General features: G+C 38.2%; 1 protein-coding gene across 3 annotated transcripts in view; it reads right to left on the bottom strand.

Annotated features, from left to right (window-relative positions):
* Positions 1-19,724, bottom strand: part of Fbxo42 (F-box protein 42) — a 76,849-nt gene that overhangs the window by 44,037 nt on the left and 13,088 nt on the right. The window contains exons 2-4 of one of the 3 annotated variants that reach the window (XM_074081230.1): positions 15,265-15,323; positions 9,961-9,989; positions 5,063-5,329 (exon numbers count right to left, since the gene is read on the bottom strand). In XM_074081230.1, coding sequence (XP_073937331.1) covers positions 5,063-5,312 — 250 coding nt within the window. In that variant the 5' untranslated portion in view covers positions 5,313-5,329; positions 9,961-9,989; positions 15,265-15,323. The remainder of the gene's footprint in view (positions 1-5,062; positions 5,330-9,960; positions 9,990-15,264; positions 15,324-19,724) is intronic. The other 2 variants (XM_074081229.1, XM_074081228.1) reach the window with 2 other exon arrangements.

Below are 19,724 nucleotides of genomic sequence, written 5' to 3'. Positions count from 1 at the left end.
TGGAGTTTGAACTCAGGACTTTATGCTTGCATATCAGGCACTCTACCGCTTGAGCCACACCTCCAGTCCATTTTGCTCTGGTTATTTCGGAAATGGGGGTTTCTTGAACTATTTGTCCAGGGTGGTCTCAAACACTGATCTTCCTGATCTCAGCCTCTCAAGTAGGTAGAATTATAGGTGTGAGCCAGTGGCACATAGCTTATTTTTATTTTTTTGCAGTACTGAGGATTGAACTCAAGGGTTCATGCTTGCTAGGCAAGCACTCCACCAAGAATTGGAGTATTTTTAAAAAGCATGGCCATTTTTGGTAACAACATTGCCAGCTATACACTGAAGTAAATACTACACATTTGTAAATGCTAAATTGAGGTGAGACTGTAATAAACACAGATTTGCAAATGTTGAATTGAGGTTAAGGTAGTGGCGAATAAAGGAGACAAAAACTTTTGTCGTCAACCTGCAATTAATAAGTGATTGTAGGGGAGTGTGTGGGGGGAGAACATGCAGGGGAGTTTGAGGGGAGGATAGGATACTGAGGGATAAAGAGGGTGGAAGTACACTACATAGATACCTATGAAGACAGCATAAGGAAACCCACCAAACACTGTCTGAAAGGAGGAGAAGAGAAATGGAAATATGGTGAAGGAGTTGACTTATTCAAAGTACACTGTATGCATGTATGGAATTATCACGGTAAAATCCAAATTTTTTTTAAAAAAGTGATTATAGCAGGCTGGAGGCATGGCTGAAGCTATAGAGCATCTGCTTTTGTAAGCATGAAGCACTGAGTTCAAACCCCAGTCCCACCAAAAATTAAAAAAATTTAAAAAAGATTTATAAAAGCTAAGGTGCTGGTGGAGTGGCTCAAGTGGTAGAGCAAGCTCAAAAGAAAAAAATGTATGGACGATAATAGGCATATAAAACACACATCACTTGTCATCAGAGAAATGCAAATTAATTTTTAAAATTTATTTTCTTTTATTCTTTCTTTTATTTTATAATTTTTACATTTACTTACATGTGTATACATTGTTCGGGCTACCTCCCTCCTCCCCCGTTCCAGAAATGCAAATTAAAATGAGATCCTCTGCTGCCTACTTAAACGGGGATATTCCAAAAACCAGACAACTGCAAATAATAAAGAGGATATAGAAGAGCAAGCACTCTAACTTATTGCTGATAGGAATATAAACAGCCTCTATAGCAAAGTTTGGGGGCTTCTTACAAAACTAAACTTGTTCTTACCATATGATTCATCTGTTGTGCTCGTTTGTATTTAGGAGCTGAAAACTTATACCCATACAAAAACCTGCATATAGCAGCTTCATTTAATTGCCCAATTCAGATGCACCTAAGATGTCCTTCAGTGGGAACTGTAGTACATTCAGACAAAGGCATATCACTTAGCCCTAACAAGAAATGAGCCAACACGAGGATGCGGGGGAAAAAGGAACCCTCTTACACTGTTGGTGGGAATGTAGACTAGTACAACCACTCTGGAAAAAAATTTGGAGGCTACTTAAAAAGATGGACATCGATCTACCATTTGATCCAGCAATACCACTCTTGGGGATATACCCAAAAGACTGTTACTCCAGAGGCACCTGCACATCCATGTTTATTGCGGCACTATTCACAATAGCCAAGTTATGGAAACAGCCAAGATGCCCCAGCACTGACGAATGGATTAAGAAAATGTGGTATCTATACACAATGGAATTTTATGCAGCCATGAAGAAGAACGAAATGTTATCATTCGCTGGTAAATGGATGGAATTGGAGAACATCATTCTGAGTGAGGTTAGCCTGGCTCAAAAGACCAAAAATCGTATGTTCTCCCTCATATGTGGACATTAGATCAAGGGCAAACACAACAAGGGGATTGGACTATGAGCACATGATAAAAGCGAGAGCACACAAGGGAGGGGCGAGGATAGGTAAGACACCTAAAAAACTAGCTAGCATTTGTTGCCCTTAATGCAGAGAAACTAAAGCAGATACCTTAAAGCAACTGAGGCCAATAGGAAAAGGGGACCAGGAACTAGAGAAAAGGTTAGATTAAAAAGAATTAACCTAGAAGGTAACACCCACGCACAGGAAATCAATGTGAGTCAATGCCCTGTATAGCTATCCTTATCTCAACCAGCAAAACCCCTTGTTCCTTCCTATTATTGCTTATACTCTCTCTACAACAAAATTAGAGATAAGGGCAAAATAGTTTCTGCTGGGTATTGAGGGGGGGAGCGGGAGGGGGTGGAGTGGGTGGTAAGGGAGGGGGTGGGGGCAGGGGGGAGAAATAAACCAAGCCTTGTATGCACATATGAATAATAAAAGAAAAATGAAAAAAAAAAAAAAAGAAAAAAAGAAATGAGCCAACAGACCATGAAAAGACAGGAGGAGGACTGGGGCGTGGCTCAAGTGGTACAGCACCTGCCTAGCAAGTACAAGGCCTGGAATTCAAACCCCAGGACCAAAACCAAACAAACAAAAAACAGGAGAAAAAACCTAAGTATTCATTACCAAGTGAGCCAATCTAGGAAAGGCAAAAGAAGATAGTGAAGGAGGGCAAATATGGTGGATCTATTTTATATTTGTGTATGAAAATAGAACAATGAAACCTGTTGAAATTGTTCTAACAAGAGGAGGAAGGGGGATGAGGGAGATCAACTGAGGGGGTGAACCTAATTAAGATATATCGTAAACACATATGTAAATGACACAATGTGTCCACATATACAACTATTCTATGCTAACAAAAAGTTTTAAAGAAAAAAAAAAGAAAGAAGCCAATCTGAAAAGGGTACATACTGTATGACACCAACTGTATGACACTATGAAATAAGGCAAAACTACAGAGACAGTAAAAAGATTAGTAGTTGCCAGGGCTTGGGGGAAGGGCAGGATGAATAGGCAGAGCACAGAATTTCTAGGGCAGTAGAGCTACTCTATATACTACTATAATGATGGATATGTATCACTATACATTGTCTAAACCCATACACTGTACACCACCAACAACTAAACCTAATGTCTAACTGTGGTGATGATCAATGAGGCTTACTGATTATAATCTATGTGCCACTCTTGTGGGGAATGTTCATAATAGAAGGGCTATCATGCATGGAGGCGGGAAGTACGTGGGAAATCTCTGTATTTTTAGCTCAATTTTGCTATGAACCTAAAAATTCTCCAAAAAAATAAAGTTTAGGCTGGGCAAAGTGGCTCAAGCTTGTAATCTTCACTACAGATCAGAAGGCTCAAGGTTCAAAGGCACTTTGAGGAAAGCCAGGGCAAAAAGTTCAAAAGACTATCTCAACCAACAAAAGCCAGATATGGTGACATGTACCTGTCATCCCTGCTATCCAGGAAAATATAAACAGGAGGATCACAGTCCAGGACAGCTTGGGCAGAAAGCAAGACCCTATTTCAAAAATAATGGCTGATGGTGGGTTTCAAGTGGTAGAACCCCTGCCTAGTAAGCACAAGGCCTTGAGTTAACCTCAATTACTGCCAAATAACAACAGACTACTTAAATCAATCAATCAATAAATCTAAACTATCTTGGCAATATCTTCCACAAGAAGATCTAAGAATGAACACTAAATTAGGGTTCCACTTTCTTTAAAAAGTAAAATAATGCTGAGTGCAAGTGGCTCATGCCTATAATCCTAGCTACTCAGGAAGCAGAGATCAGGAGGATCATGGTTCAAAGCTAGCCCGGACAATAGTTCCAGAGACCCTATCTCAAAAAAATCCCAACATAAAAAAGGGCTAGTGGAGTGGCTCAAGGGGTTGGCCAAGTTCAAATCCAGGTACAGAACAAAAAAAAAAAAAAAAAAGTAAAATAAACCCAGTACCACAAAAAAAAAAAAAAAAACGTAATATAAAAACAGTAGTATACAGCCATATGGCATATGCCATATGGTGGCATATGCCTGTAATCCCAGTACTCAGGAAGCTGAGGCAGAAGGACTGACAAGTTTGAGGCCAACATGGCCTATATAGCCAGACCCTGCCTCCAAAATAACTAAATAAAAAAATAAAAACAGTAAGATTGCCAAAAAAAAAAAAAAAAAAAAACCCAAGTACATAAACATACACACCCACACACAGAGAGAGCCATATATTTAGTTATAGTCCCTTCTCTTCTGAATACTCAACTTTTATTATTTTTTATGGTACTGGGGTTTGAATTCAGGGCCTCATGCTTGCTAGGCAGGCACTCTGCTACTTGAGACACTCCACCAGCCCTCCACTTTTATTTCTGAGGTGACATGGCATTTCTACAATATAGCCAATCTTGCTTAAACAGCCAAGTGACTCAGAAAACCGAAGCAGGCTGTGGGTATTAGTATTACCAATAGTGATGGAGTGAGCAAGAACCGGGCAAGCAGTCTCCACATAGCTGGTCCTTAATTTCTAGGTGTACTTTGGATGTTAACAAAGACCCTACTCCCCATGAGAACCACCTTCACGCAAGGAAAATATTTTAAAGCTGGATGATTCTGATCAAAAGATTTTTCTTTGTCCTATTTTTGGTTGCTTTTTTCCTATCAGAAAAGAACAAACTTATACAACCTGTGCTTTGACCAAATATTTTTCAACTGGCCTGGCCATCTTCAGACCAAAAAGACAAAACAACAAAAAACCAAAAAGAAACCTGGGTCCTTTCTAACAAGGAACTAAAGTCAAATAACTGCTATCTCTTAAGTAAAAATACAGCATGGCTGGCAACCTCAACATTTAGCTAACAGTTGAAACAATGAACCAAAAGAAAAGATAAATAGATCTTAAAAAGTAAAAGATAAACTGAGTGTGCTACAAAGACCCTGTTTTTTTTTGTTTTTTTTTTTTGCTTTTTAAAAAAAGAATCCCCAAATGGAAAAAAAGAAAAACTATATGTTCAAGCTAACCAGAATAGGAAGAAAAAGAAAATGTGATAATTATCTAACACTAACTTTTATAACCATAATACATTTAAGAGACAAAACAGAAAAATGAATTGGGAGCCTAAAAGTCATTCAACAACAACTGAAATAAATCTTTCTCTATTCCACAGTACCTTTGATAAGTCGATACCACTGTTTGCAGACAAGAGCTGCAGTTTTGTGCTCCTGATATGGTGAGAGAAAGGACAGGATATACTCCAAAACCTCTTCTGGCAGCTCACACATGGACCTATTATGTGTAGTCTCCTCAACTTCCAATACAGGGTGGGAGTCCTCATCTTGCTCCATTGTCCCTTCCAGCACAGTTTCTTCTTGGTCCACGGCCATGAAACTGTCATCTTCACTGTCTGAGGAGCTGGCCATGACATTCCACTTGATGGCTATAGTAGTAAGAAACACACATCAGTATACAACTGTCAGAAACTCAGGAATAACTCAGCACTCAAATTGATCAAACTTAAGAAGAAAAACTAATTCTGGGTCCTGCAAAGAGTAGTAGGAGCTTAAGCACATTGTACTGACATGAATTAAGAAATAAATAACAGTTGCTTTGGGCTGGAGGAATGACTCAAGTGGTAGAATGCCTGCCTAGCAAGCTTAAGGCCCTGAGTTCAAACCTCAGTATCACCAAAAAATAAATAAAAACAACCCAAAGACCTCACACCTATAATTAGGAGGCTGGGGCAAGAGGATTGAGAGTTTGAGACCAACATGGGCTACATAGCAAGACTGTCTCAAATAATGTAAAAGAAAAAACCAAAAAGGAAAAAAAAGAAATATTAGTTCAGTAGCACTCAGTGGTAGAGAGCTTGCCAAGCATTATAAAACCTTGTTTCGACCCCCAGCACTATGAAAACAAAACATAAGTTTTTCTAGCTTTTACACAAGACAATTCACTTAAGGGAGTAATAAATTATTAGGAGACATTTACAATACAAAACATCACAGGGGATTGAGGCAATAAAAAATTGAAACCAGAATAGTAAGTGGAAATAGTCACACAATGCACTACTTCACAGCTAAAAATGGCAGGGACACACACACACAAGTCAACCTCTTGAACGCAACGCCAGGCAAAAGAAGACAGAGAATATATACTATACAATTATACTTACATCAAGTTCAAAACCAGGCAAAATTAGTTTGTGCTGTTCAAGTAGTTACCAGAAGTAACCAGTGAGAAACTCCTAAAAGGCTGGTAAAGTTCTATTTCCTAACTGGGTACTGTGAAAAATTCACACTTTTAGAGTTTATCAAAATAAGCTATTATAAGTAGTTATTTCTTGTGGTGATATTATGGGTACTTTTTAAAATTTCCTTTTTGTGCTATTTTATATTCCTAAGCTTTCCAAAATGACCAGAATATATTAAAACATAGAGATCAGCAACTCACTTATATGTGCAAAGCCTGAGGTAAAAATAGGAAAACAAAAATGTGATTTATATAAGAACTTTATCCCAGATGGGTGCCAGTGGCTCACCCTTCCTAGCTACTCAGGAAGCAGAGATCAGGAAGATCACAGTTCAAAGCCAGCCTGGGCAAAGAGTTCATGATGAGACCCTATCTGGAAAAAAACCCACCACAAAAAATGGCTGGTGGAGTGGCTCAAGATGTAGGCCCTGAGTTCAAACCCCAGAACCAAAAAAAAAAAAAAAAAAAAAAAAGAACTTCATCCCAAGTTAGACTCTAAGGGGAGCCCTGAGCAGATGCTAAAGAGAATGAGGAATGCAAAAAGTTTAATGGGGAGAAGTTCCTAGAGACAAGGAGAAAGCAGGATTGGCAGGAGGAGCCCTCAGACCACGACACAGACCTGACAAAGAATGCCTGACATGAGCGGGCAAAGATGGCCAGTATTGGGTGGGCAGGGTGAAGCACCTGTATCACTGCTTTGCTTAGTCACAGCTTTGGACCAAGACCATGACCACCTTGGCTCCAAAGGAGAGGAAGACCCTGAAGGGGCAAACACTGTAGCTATACTTCTTAGAGATGGGCAGCCAAGTCCCTTCTTAAAAGGACATCTGAGTTAATTTTATTATTTTAATACATTTATGCACCTTGCTCCATACTCATCTACCCAGACCATTTAATATGCTACTCCATCTTAACAAATATTCACCATTCCCCCCCAGCACAGATGAAAATTAACAGAAAGAGGACTGGGGGTGTAGCTCAAGAGGCAGAGCCCTTGCCCAGCAGATCAATCCCCAGTACCACCCAACGAAACAAAACAAAAAAACAAGAAAAGACAAATAATGGAAAGAAAATCTAGTTTGGGACTTTGAAAAAGATCTGAAGTGTTCCAAAAGATGAGCAGGAGGGGAGAACAGAGAACAGAGACCTACTTCATCTCTACCACTGCTGTAATTCATATATTCATTATATACATCTTTAAAAACTGGAAGAATAATCAGTTAAGGAACTGGAAACATGAACCAAAACTCATTGTTTGGAGTCTTTACTCTCATTTCCTGCATGGGGACCAAGAAATGTTCGCCCTTACCCATTTTTCCCTAATTTATCCTGTTATACTAAAATAAATCCTTGCTAAAACTTTAAAAAAAACCCCAAAAAACAAAAACCTCATTGCTTGCTTGGAGTGGTAGAGCACTTCTGTAATCCCAGCACTTGGGAGTCTGAGACATGGGCTACTATAAAAAAAAAAAATTGCTCAATACAGAGAAGATATGGTCCCTGAATGACACAAGAAATTTGTGAAATAGTCTATACTTTAAAAGGGAGACAGGGGATACAAATTCCTGTACAACTAAACATTCATGATTTCTAAATTTAAATAGTGAGCCCTGCCCCCAGCCCTATTTGGTAGGAGACTGCACTGTTACGTAACCCTGTCTGTTGCCAAAACAATGTAAATAAAATAAAAGGTCAAGACTGTACATTTAAAAATATCTTAAACATTTTTTTTTTTCTGGTGATGGGGACCGAACTCAGGGCCTTGCGCTTGCCAGACAAGCATTCTTCCACTGAGCTAAATCCCCAACCCTTAAACATTTTTTTAATCATGGAAAAAAATGAGAAAGGCAACTGCCCTTCTGGTCTTTCATTTATTATTTGGTAATCAATGTATATATTTCCCTTAAAAATTATTATGCTAAAGGAAGAGTTATGTTCCTCATGAAAAGATGACCGAACCTGTTCAATGTTATCTATAGCCTGCCAGTAGAAAGCCAAAGAATATTTGGCTTATTAAGCCAACAAACTCCAAACCCTCAAGTTCTGAAATGTCAGAATCCTATGATTAAATGTCTTAATAGCTTTCAAAAAAAAAAGGGAGACAGTGGGACTGGGATGCAGCACAGTGTAGAGCACTTGCCCAGCATGTACCAAGCCTATCTGCAACACAGGAAAAAAATAAATATTTAAGAAAGAGAAAAAAGGAAGGGAGAAGATTTCATTGCTTCCAAAGAAAGATCACTTACCTATCAAATAAGTTTACAGTTCATGATACTTAAAAATGTGTTTTAGCAAAGTAGCTGCTAGAATCTTAGCTCCTTGGTAGTGACATGGCCTAAATCCTCCTGGTGGTATGGGGGAGGGGCAGTGACTGAGAAGGGCAGCATTTCTCTCCATTCCCCCAAACAGACAGGAATACTGTAATGAGTTTGCTGAAAATTATATTAGATAAAGGATGTTAGGCCATTTCCACTCCTGTTTGAATGAGCTGTTTTTAGTGTGTATAACTTCCCAGACGAAGGCCTTTTATCAAGAGATACTTCCATTTCCTAAAAAATAGGCAGTTATGTAAAATATAAAGTAAAAATCAGAAATATTTTTCTGGCAAAAACAAATGAGCAAAACAAAAACAAACAAAAAATGGTCCCTTATATGAATCGAAAAAACCTCACTTTCAGCATTCCTCCTATTTGTTCCCCCAGCTTATTATTATTTCCCATTGTCTATCTTCTTATCAACTCTCTCATTAACCCCCTTTGCTCTAAGATTCATCAAACAAAAAAGTCCAAAGAAACGGACTCAAGTTTGGTTTCATCAGGCAGAATCTGAAATACAGTTGTTCCCTTGCACAACACTAAACACCAAAAGACTGTGCGCCCAAGGTCTGCTTCAGAACGAACTGCATCAGTGCAGACTACAAAAGTTCATTTACGTAATTATTTCTTCCCAAGCAAAATGAATGTTTGACTCAATAGAACAACTTACTCCCTATCCAAATATTCTAAAAGTACAATTAGCAAGCGTAATAAAGGCTTCACACAGTTGTCAAAGCCAGTTTTAAGTAATTTCCACCATTCAGCCATTTCACTATTCACAAAAACATCAGGCCATGCTCCCAGGGGCACAGAGGCCAAGAACACACAGGAGTGGGCTCAGATGCAATTCCTTGGTAATTATATGCCCAGCACCAATTTATACATGGCTTCATTTTCTCTTCCATGATTAAGAAATGAAATCATCACTCATAGTCCCTGAGGACATAAGAGGCATTTTGAAGCTCCAAGTTTTGTTTTCATGCCAAAAGAAGCCCTATAAAACATTTCACATGTAAAGTACATTAACTCAGTGAATGTGGTTTTCATGAAACAGTTTAAAAGAAATCTCCCCATTCTTCCATTTGTGTTAGCCTTTTCACTTTTCCCAAAGTGATGAAGTCTTTGGAAAAAAACACAATCTGAACACTTAAAAGAATTCGCCTAGGCATCTTTGCCTTCCTGGAAGGAGGCATTCAAATGAGCAAAAGGTTTAATGATATTCCTTACTAAGAGCACCTTTATGTGGCTCTCACATTACCTTATATAAAAATAACATCATTAGTACATTCAGGAAAAAGCAGCTCTTACCCTTACGTCATTGGGTGTTGTTAAGGTATTTTATTGGTCAGAATATACCTTTTTGGTCCCATGAAATTTTGACCTCTTAAGGTATACTCTCGCCTAAGAGTCTACTGTCAGACTCTCATGAGTCTGACACCCAATCACCCTTTGCCAGGTCAACAGAGAAGATGCTGGGCAGGGGGTGTAGTTTAGTGGTACTTACTAGCACAGGCAAGGCCCTGGGTTCCATCTCTAAGAACAAAGAAAAAGAGGGAGAGTGCTGAAGAAACCATTTAATTGGTTCAAAAGATTTTTTTAAAAAATACTATACTAAGTTCAATTCAATACAAATCAGCTTCTAGAATCCAAATACCAGCCAGTCACCGGTAGTTCATGACTGCAATCATAGCTACTCATAGCTACAGGGGAAGTAGAGATTAAGAAGATAGAGGTTCGAAGCCAGTCCCAGACAAATAGTTCGGGAGACCCTAACTTGACCCAGGGCTGGTGGAGTGGCTCAAATAGTAAAAGTGCCTGCCATTCAAGTGTGAGGCCCTGAGTTCAAACCCCAGTGCTGTCCCCTCCCCCAAAAAAAGCAATCATAAAAACTGAGAATGCCTTCCTTTAAATAAACAAAGTAAGTAAGAGAGAAAGAAAGAAAAGAGGAAAAGAAAATACCTGACACAAAAATAGGGCTGGTGGAATGGCTCAAGTAGTAGCACATCTGTCCAGCAAGCATGAGGTCCTGAGTTCAAACCCCAGTACCAAAAATAAACAAACAAAATCCAAAAAAAACCTTGCCCTTTTGAAGTATAAATTAGGGTTAAGACTTTGAGACTGGGAGATTTGGATACAATTTCTAGCTTTAATGTTAAGTGAGCCAGGGCAAAACCTCTCTATCTCTAAGTAAGGAAAGTCCTTCACCTACTTCATGTAAGGATTACTTTCTTTGAAGATACCAAATGCTCTCAATCCACTAGAGGAAATTCATGATGTGGGAGAGGTAAAATCAACTCAAAGAAATTCAACATGGCAATGAAATTACTTTGGTATGCATAAAAAGCCACTGTGAGATTTTAGTACCATATCTGACTTGTGTGGTTGGTTTCTATACAACTACACAACCCTCTTGGAGCAAGCATATTTTATTAAAGTTGGAATTCACTTAATTTACTTAAAATAGAGCATGAAGAATTAAAATACAGTAAGTCCATTCTTCAAATTTCAGAGGGTTTTAAAAAATGTAATTCAGAGTCAGGTGCCAGTGGCTCACAACTATAAGTCTTATTAATCTATTATCACTATTATCATCATCCTTGTACCACATCAAATGAAAAGTTCTAGAAAGTGGAAAAGTGATAAAATAGAAAACTCTACCTTATATTATGCGTTCAACAAACATCAGCATAATATTTGAGGTATGTAAAATTACTGTGCTTAGGTCCAAAAGAAGATAGAAAAAGGGGATATGCCACTATTCACTCTCAGAGATATTATCCCAATAAAAGCTAGGGACACCTAAGTCAACAATACCAACATAAGACATTATATGATAAATGACCTATGGTTCAAAACAAACTTGAGCAGGTCAGGGAAAGAGATGGCCTCCAGCCCCTGTGATAAGAAGTTACATAGAGAAAAAAAAAAAAAAAAGAAGTTACAAAGAGGCAAGCACTAAGCTGGACTTTGTTTCAGAGAATGAAAATAGGGGAAGGTAGACCAATGAAAGATTTTCAAATAACTTTTTCTTAAACTGATACTCTTTGTTACTTACAGAATTACCTTTTTAGACATAAGAACAAAAACCCCTTTTGTACTCAAATGGATGTTTTGACCACATGCACATACTATTTAATACTTTCTCTACATTAACAGACGCTCAGAACTGGAGACTCCTTAGAGTGTTTTGACAAAGAAAAGTCTAGAAATAAAATAATTTGGCATAACTACTGTTGCTATTAGCAAACTGTAAGTACTTTGACACAATTCTGAGCTCTTTCTACAAAACATTCCAAATTTAGTAACAGATGTCAGCTGGAGTTTTGTTTTGTTTTTTTTTAATGGTTAATACACTGTTGTTCCCCAATTAATGTTCCCTTTAATGAAACAGAAAAATAAAGTATTTCCCCAAACTACTCATCAGTATACTTTCTTAACATTCTTTAAAATTATTATATTAAATGAAAACACCTGATGACTTACAAAGTAGTTGTAAAACTAGTTCTATCCCAGGGTCACTCTCCCCTGAGCAGTCAAAGGTTTTGCCATTATACTGTACAAATGGTCAAGAAAAAGGTACTGTTTCAATCATCAATGGACATACTCTAGGTTCTAAAATTCTTGTATGGAGAACCATACATTCTACATTCAAAAGAATGTTTCATTTGGTAGAAAAGGAACTGTAATCTTCAAATTTGTATTTTTGTGAGAGTGAATTTTTATTGATGGTAAAATTATGCAAAGTATGGAATAATTCTAATTATAACTAACATATAATAGTAATTTTTTTTTGCTGGGACTGGGGTTTGAACTCAGGGCTTCATGCTTGTAAAGTAGGCACTCTACTGCTTGAGCCATGCCTCCAGTTCATTTTGCTCTGATTTTTTGAGATGGGGTCTTGCAAACTATTTGCTCAGGCTAGCCTCAAGCAGCAATCCTCCTGGTTTTAGCTTCTCAAGTAGCTAGGATTACATCAGCGAGCCATTAGGGCCCAGCCTGTAATAGTAATTTTATACAGAAGGCTTTAAACGTAAGACATAGTACAAATGAAAAGGGAAGTTGGAAGAAGATGCCTTGTTTTTTTCTGAAACAAAGTCTCACTATATAACCTAGGCTGGCCTCATACTCACTAACCTCCTGCCTCAGCCTCCAGGTGCTGGAATTACAGCCATATGCACCATACCTAGCAAAAATGTGTCTGTTTGGAGGCTAGGAAATGCCATGATATCCGCCCCATCCCCCAAGCAATTACTTAAAGCAAGACAAATGCAAAACCAAGGAGGAAAAACCCACAAAATGCAAATAAGTGCAGTGTAACAAGTATGCTCAAAATTGCTATTGTACAGAAACACTCAATTACAGCACACCTCACCTCCCCCTCTCTGCTCCCATAATACTAAATTCTTGCCTGCATACTAAGAATTACTATATTGCAGTTGTGAGCTTGGCTCTCCCCTTTCCTCCCATTAGAACACAATCAAAAACAGGGACTGGGGATGTAGCTTAGTGGTAGATTACTCGCCTACAAGCACAAGGGCCTGCATTCCCAGCACCTCAAAAAACAATACTATTTCCTGACACACAATCTTTGCTTGCTGAATGAATTAAACAAGCACAACTTTATTAATTCATTTTAAAGTCAAGACAACCCGAATCTTAATTACTAGCTATACGATGAGAAACAAACAAAAACTTCCTATTAAAAAATAGTAAGCCAGGCATTTGTGGCTCACACCTGTAATCCTAGCTACTCGGAGGCAGAGATCAGAAGGACTGCAATTCAAAGCCAGCTCCCACAATTAGTTCTTAAGCCCCTATCTCAAAAAAAAAAAAAAAATTAAAAAACAGAGCTGACTGAGTGGCTCAAGTGGTCAAGCGCCTGTCTAGCAAATATGAAGCCCTGAGTTCAAGCTTCAGTACTGCCAAAAAAAACCCCCCCACAAACCCCAAATAAATAAAATAAAATCACAGAATTCAGATAAAGACCTAAATAAAGGAGGGAGCTTAAAAATGAAGTGAGAATAAGTAGAATCTAAAAACAAAATATAGAATAAGTAGATCATTACTATTTTTAAAATGTTAGGCCTTTTCTATTTTGTATGCCAGGATTCTCCTAGCCTTTTGGGAAAAGATTTTATCACAATGGTCCCTAGATGGGCTGGAGGTGTACCTCAAGTGATAGAGCACAAAAGGTTCTGAGTTTAAACCCCAGGACTGCAAAAACAAACAAACAAACAATGGTCCCCAGACTTCTGAATTCCACAGATCAGCAATTTGGGGGTGGAGGGCATGGAGGGGACTAACAGTCCCCTTTTCTTTTCCAAATAAGATAAAAAAAAAAAAAAACACACAGTCTTACCATCTAATATCATAGTTTCATAAAAGGACACAGGTACCTCACACCTGCAATCCCAGCACTTAGGAGGCTGGGACAAGAGGATGGAGAGTTCAAGGTCAGCCTGGAAAACACAGCAAGACCCTGTCTCAAACAAAAATTAAACCAAAACAAACCTGAACAAGGGACTAGAGTTGTGGCTCAGTGGTACAGCACATGCTTAGCATGTGAGGCCTTGGGCTTAATCCCCAGAATCACTTTAGGAAAAACAAAAATAAAAACAAACACACACAACACACAGTAACAACCAGGTACAGTGACTCACGCCTATAATTTCAGCTACTCAGGAGGTAGAGATTAAGAGGATCATTATTCAAGGTCAGTCAGGGCAAACAGTTAGTAGAGACCCCATTTCAACCAATAAAAGCTGAGTGTGATGGTACACAGCAGTCATCCCAGCTATGCAGGAAGCCTAAATAGGAGGCTCAAGGTCCAGTTCAGCCCAGGTATAAAAGTAAGACCTTACCAGAAAAATAAAGCAAAAAAAAAAAAAAAAAAAAAAGGTAGGGGGGGAAGGTAGGTCTTTAGATCTTTACTTCAAGCCCCAGTACCTTGCACAAAACCTTGAACATGTTGGAAGGTCATGATCACCAAGAAAGGAAAAGAAATGTATTATCTTGGATGAGCTCCCTGGAACAAATAAAGGATATTAAAAACTAACGGAAAAAAAAAAAAAGGAAACCCTACAGGGGCTGGGATGGAGCTCAATTCTAGCATGCCTGCTTAGCAAACCCAAGGCCCTGGGTTCAATTCCCAGTACCACCAAAAACAAGAAAAAAGAAGGGAACCTTTAGACACATACATATATATACAAATCCTTAAGAGAATGTAAACTTGTAGTATTTTTGGGAACCATTCTTCAGTCATGACAATATATTTTGCTATTTACTTGCTCTGTGGGGGTGAAAAACAGGCAATTAAAAACAAGATAGATAAAATCTAAATTTTATTTTTAACAAGTGTGTAGATTATTTTTAAAGCCAATTTAAATTAAAACCATCTGTTTCTCAGCTATGCTAGGAGGACATTAAAAGGCTGGAGACATAGAACAAGTGGTAGGGTGCTTGCATAGCAAGCACAAGGGCCTTGGTTCAACCCCCAATATTATAGCTGATGATGTGATGATGGCTACTGGCAAAACTGCAAAACAAACTGCAAAGATGAAGGTAACCTGTTTTCTTCTAGAAATTGCTTAACTGCTCTTTTCTCAGTTGGCAGTACCAATTTATGTTTTGCTCATATGTTACATATTTTATCTATATACAAAAATAAATGTCATCTTTACCCAAACTGCCCATTTCACCCATTGAGATGTGATTCCACTTTCCTAATAAGTCACTCTCTACTACCAAAAGAAAAAAAAAAGGTAAGAAAAAAAGTTTCCCCTGAGTTAAAAATGACTAAAACAATCACCATTTCATGGCTTCAGTTTTAAGAAGGACATCTTTCTGGTTCGCTCGTCCATTGCAGATCTGTTGCAATAAAAGGAATATTTTTATTAATTTAATGCATTTTACTTTGCATAATGAGTTCTGCATCATAAAATGTTTTTTCTCATAATTAAAAAATTTAAAGGCCACTCTACATTTCTTATAAATACATCTGCACATCCTATTATTTCTCTACTGCTCAGGCAGAATGAAAACAGGAAGGAAAAGTTAAAAAAAATAATGGATTTGACAATTTTTTTAGGTTTTTTTTTGAGGATTTGGCAATCTTTATCAATTTAAAATGTGCAAAGTGGGGTGGGAAAGTTGACTCAAGCAAGGTAATTTTCAGGCATCTTTCCAACACAAATAGCAACAAATGTGCACAAAAATGTATACACAAGTGGAAGTTTGATGCATCTTCTTTACAGTACTAAAAACTTTCAAAACTTGTCCATTATGGGAGAATGAATAAATTATGCTGTAACAAAGCTACAGAATTTAATTATCCAGTTTTGAAGAAAATATTATTTTGGCATAGATTGATGGGAAAAGATTTCCAAGAAAAACCATAATGCAAGAAAACACAAATTAGTATGATTAACATAATCCCATTATATAGTCACATTAAGTAAATTACATGTGGTACACACAAGTGCAATAAAAGTTATCTAGAAAAACATACATCAAAGTTCAGAGTATCATCTGGCTGAGCAGTGACAGGTGTAATCCCAGCCACTCAGGAGGCAGAGATTTTGGGAGGACTAAAGTTCAAGGACAACCCACGTAAAAAGTTAGCAAGACCCCAACTCCACCAATAATCCGGGCATGATGGCACACAGCTGTGATCACAGCTACACAGGTGACAAAAGTAGGAGGATCACTGTCCAGGCAAGACCTTATCCAAAAACAATTACAGCAAAAAAGACTGCAGAGGAGTGACTCAAGTGGTAAATTGCCTGCCTAGCAAGCACAAGACCCTGAGTTCAAATGCCAGTACCATAAAAAAAAAAAAAAGTTGACAACCAAAAGGTGAAATCAACTATATGTCCACTGCCTGGGGGATGGATGAAACAAAATGAGGAAGCCCAGAGGGGTAGCACACACCAGTAATTCCAGCATTGGGAGGCTGAGAAAAGAGGATTGTGAGTTTGAGGCCAGCTATCTTACACCAAAAGACCCTTTCTCAAAATAAATAAATAAACAGTGTCCCATGCCAGAGAAAACTGTGACTCTAAATCACTGCCTGACCTCTGCCTGTAGGCTGCTGGCAATGAAGTGGGTTGCACAGTGTACTATTATTCCACCTTAACATAGAAAGAAATCCCAGTACATGCTACAACATGGATAAAAGCTGACATTTTGCTAAGTGAAACAAGATAGGCATAAAAGGATATACATTGTATGATTCCACTTATATGAGGTACCTAGAGTAGCCAAATTCATATAAAGTAGAGTGGAGGTTACCAGGGGAGTTGTTTAAGGGAGGATGAAAATGTTCTAGATGGATGGTGGTGATGGTTGTACAATGTGAATGTACTTAACACCACCAAACTTTAAATAACTAAAAGTGGGAAATTTTCTTACGCATGTGTATAATTAGATATATAAATATATATACAAATATATATGTATATGTCGAGAAAGAGATTTGTTTTCTTCGAGACAGGATATCGCTATGTAGCCCAAACTCATATGCAGGCCTGGCTGGCACAATCCTCCTGCCTCAACCTCATGAGTACTGGGTTACAGGCATGTACCACCACACCCGGTCTCGTAATGCACATTTTTCACTATTTTTTAAAAGCTATAGCTGGGATTCTCCTGGATCATGCCTATAATCTTAGCCACTTGGGAGGCAGGGATTAGGAGGATCGAGGTTTGAGGCCAGCCTGAGCAAATAGTTCCTGAGACCCTATCTCAAAATTACCCATCACAAAAAAGGGATGGCACAGTGGCTCAAGAGGTAGAGTGCCTGTCTAGCAAGTGTGAACCCCTGAGTTCAAACTCTAGTACCACAAAAAGAAAAAAAAAAACTATACAGGCACATCATTTGAAAACATAAATAAAACCATATTCTATCATTTTCTTTTATTTGTAGGACTGGGATTTGAATTGAAGACTTCATACTTGCAAAGCAAGTGCTTTACCACTTGAGCCACACGTCTAGCCTGTATTGTTCTGGTTACTTTTGGAGATGGGGTCTCGTACACTATTTGAATTTATCTCAGTAGCTAGGATTATAGGCATGAGCCAGTGGTGCCCAGCTTCTTGCTTATCTTTATATATTACCACAAAAGGACATAAGAATATATCCCTAAGGAGTATACTGTGCAGCTGCTGGCTATAATTGGAGCTCATTTTCCTTACAATGTAAAACTTCGTTGTGTGCATATGCTGCAATTTATCCATTCTACCATAGACAGAAATCAAAGGTTCCAGTGCCTAGCTCTTATGAAATAATGAACATTTTTAAGGTTCTCTAAAGTGGTGGCTTTCAAACATTCTTGACTGCACTACAGTAAAATACACATTAGGTCAATCCAAACCAGTACCTCTATACATATTCACATAAGGGTACATAACTAGGAACGAATGTATAAAAATAATACCCGTACAATGAGGTACACAGGTATTTTTATTGTATTTAACATTGTATCTACCAAGAATTCTTAGTAATCGGTTGCAAGCTATAGGATGAAAAATGCTGTAGGCAGCTGTGATGGTACACACCGGGATTATATCCCAGTACTCAGGAAGCTGCAGCAGAAGAAGGATCCCAGGTCTGAGATCCATCTGGACTACACAGTGAGACCTGTCTCAACTCTCCCTCTTCCCCATCAAAAAAAAAGAAAGCAAAAAAAGAATTTTGATGAGTACACACCTAGGACTGAAACTGCCAGGCTGCAGGGCACAGGTATATATGTTTACTAGGCAAGGTCAAACTGTCTTCCAAAGTGATAACTCCAATGTATACTTTCACCTGTAACATTTAACTTGATTTGAATTTAAATGACTTAAAAGTCACAAATGGCAGCCAAATGCTGGTGGCTAACGTCTATAATCCTAGCTACTCAGGAGGCAGAAAGCAGGAGGATCGATGTTAGAGGCCAGCCTGGGCAAATAGTTCATGAGACCCTATCTTCAGGGGGAAAACCGTAAGTGGGCATTGAAGTATATCAAATGTTTTGCTGCAGTTATTAAAACAGGATATAGTTTTCCTCTAGTCTTGGGTGCTAAATGAGAATTAATTAGTTTTTTAATATCTAATATCTTCTGATAAAGTGAGCTAGGCCATGTCTTATTAGCTTTTTTACAATGCTAGATTCAGTCTGCTAATACTTGGTTTAGGATTTTTGCACCTATGTTCATGAGGGACAATGCCTATAATTTTTCTAAGAGCCCCTAGTTGGGAGCACAGCATAAAACTAGTTTTTCTTCACTGATGAATTTACTAAAATAAAAGTAAATCTCAAACTAACTGCTGCACTTGAACTTTATCCAGATGAATCAATAATCGAGGAAAAAACTGTAAAATAAATAAGGAAAACAAATATAAATGGGGAAGGGAATATGCAAGGCTACTACTCTATACCAGATTATAAATAATTGCCATGGCCGGGCACCTATAATCCTAGCTACTCAGGAGGCAGAGAACAGAAGGATTGAAGTTCAAACCAGACAGGGCAAATAGTTCCATAGACCCTATCTTGAAAAACCTATCACAAAAAGGGGCTGGTGGTATAAGTCCTGAGTTCAAACCCCAGTACTGCAAAAAATAAATAAATAAAATAATTGTCATTATTCAGTCACAGATCTATGAAACCTGGATTCTTTGTATAGTCCCCCCCCACTTTTCTTTGGGTGGTACTGGGGTTTGAACTCAGGACTTCAAGCTTGCAAAGCAGGAGCTTTACAGCTTGAGCCACACCTCCACTCCATTTTGCTCTGGTTATTTTGAAGGTAGGGTCTCTTAAACTATTTGCCTGGGCTGCCCTCAAACTGAGATCCTCCCAATCTCAGCCTCTTAAGTAGCCAGGATTATAGTCCTGAGCCAACATGAAATCTACCTTGCCAGCACCCTGAAAGAGAGAAACAAATTTCTGTTCCTTAAACCACCAAGCCCATTGTGTTTTGTTACAGAAGCCTGAGCTAAGATACAGACAGGCATGGTGGTATATTTCCATAATCCCAGCACCCAGGAGACAGTGGCAGAAGGCTCATGAATTCAATGTCAGAATGGACTATAAGCCAAGATCTCATGTCAAAAAAAAAAAAAAACCGTATTTATAGATGAAAAATTAAAATTTCCCCAATACAGCAAGAAGGCTGAGTACTATTATTACTATTATTGTTGAGTAAAGGAAGAGAGAACATATCTCTCTCCAAAGAAAGAACATTTATGAAACAGATGAAAAGATCTAAAGGACCTGTAGCTCAACCTAT

The sequence above is a fragment of the Castor canadensis genome, chromosome 7, assembly GCF_047511655.1.
Source record: "Castor canadensis chromosome 7, mCasCan1.hap1v2, whole genome shotgun sequence".
Classification (NCBI taxonomy): Eukaryota; Metazoa; Chordata; class Mammalia; order Rodentia; family Castoridae; genus Castor; species Castor canadensis.
This window is presented reverse-complemented; position numbering and strand designations above follow the sequence as displayed.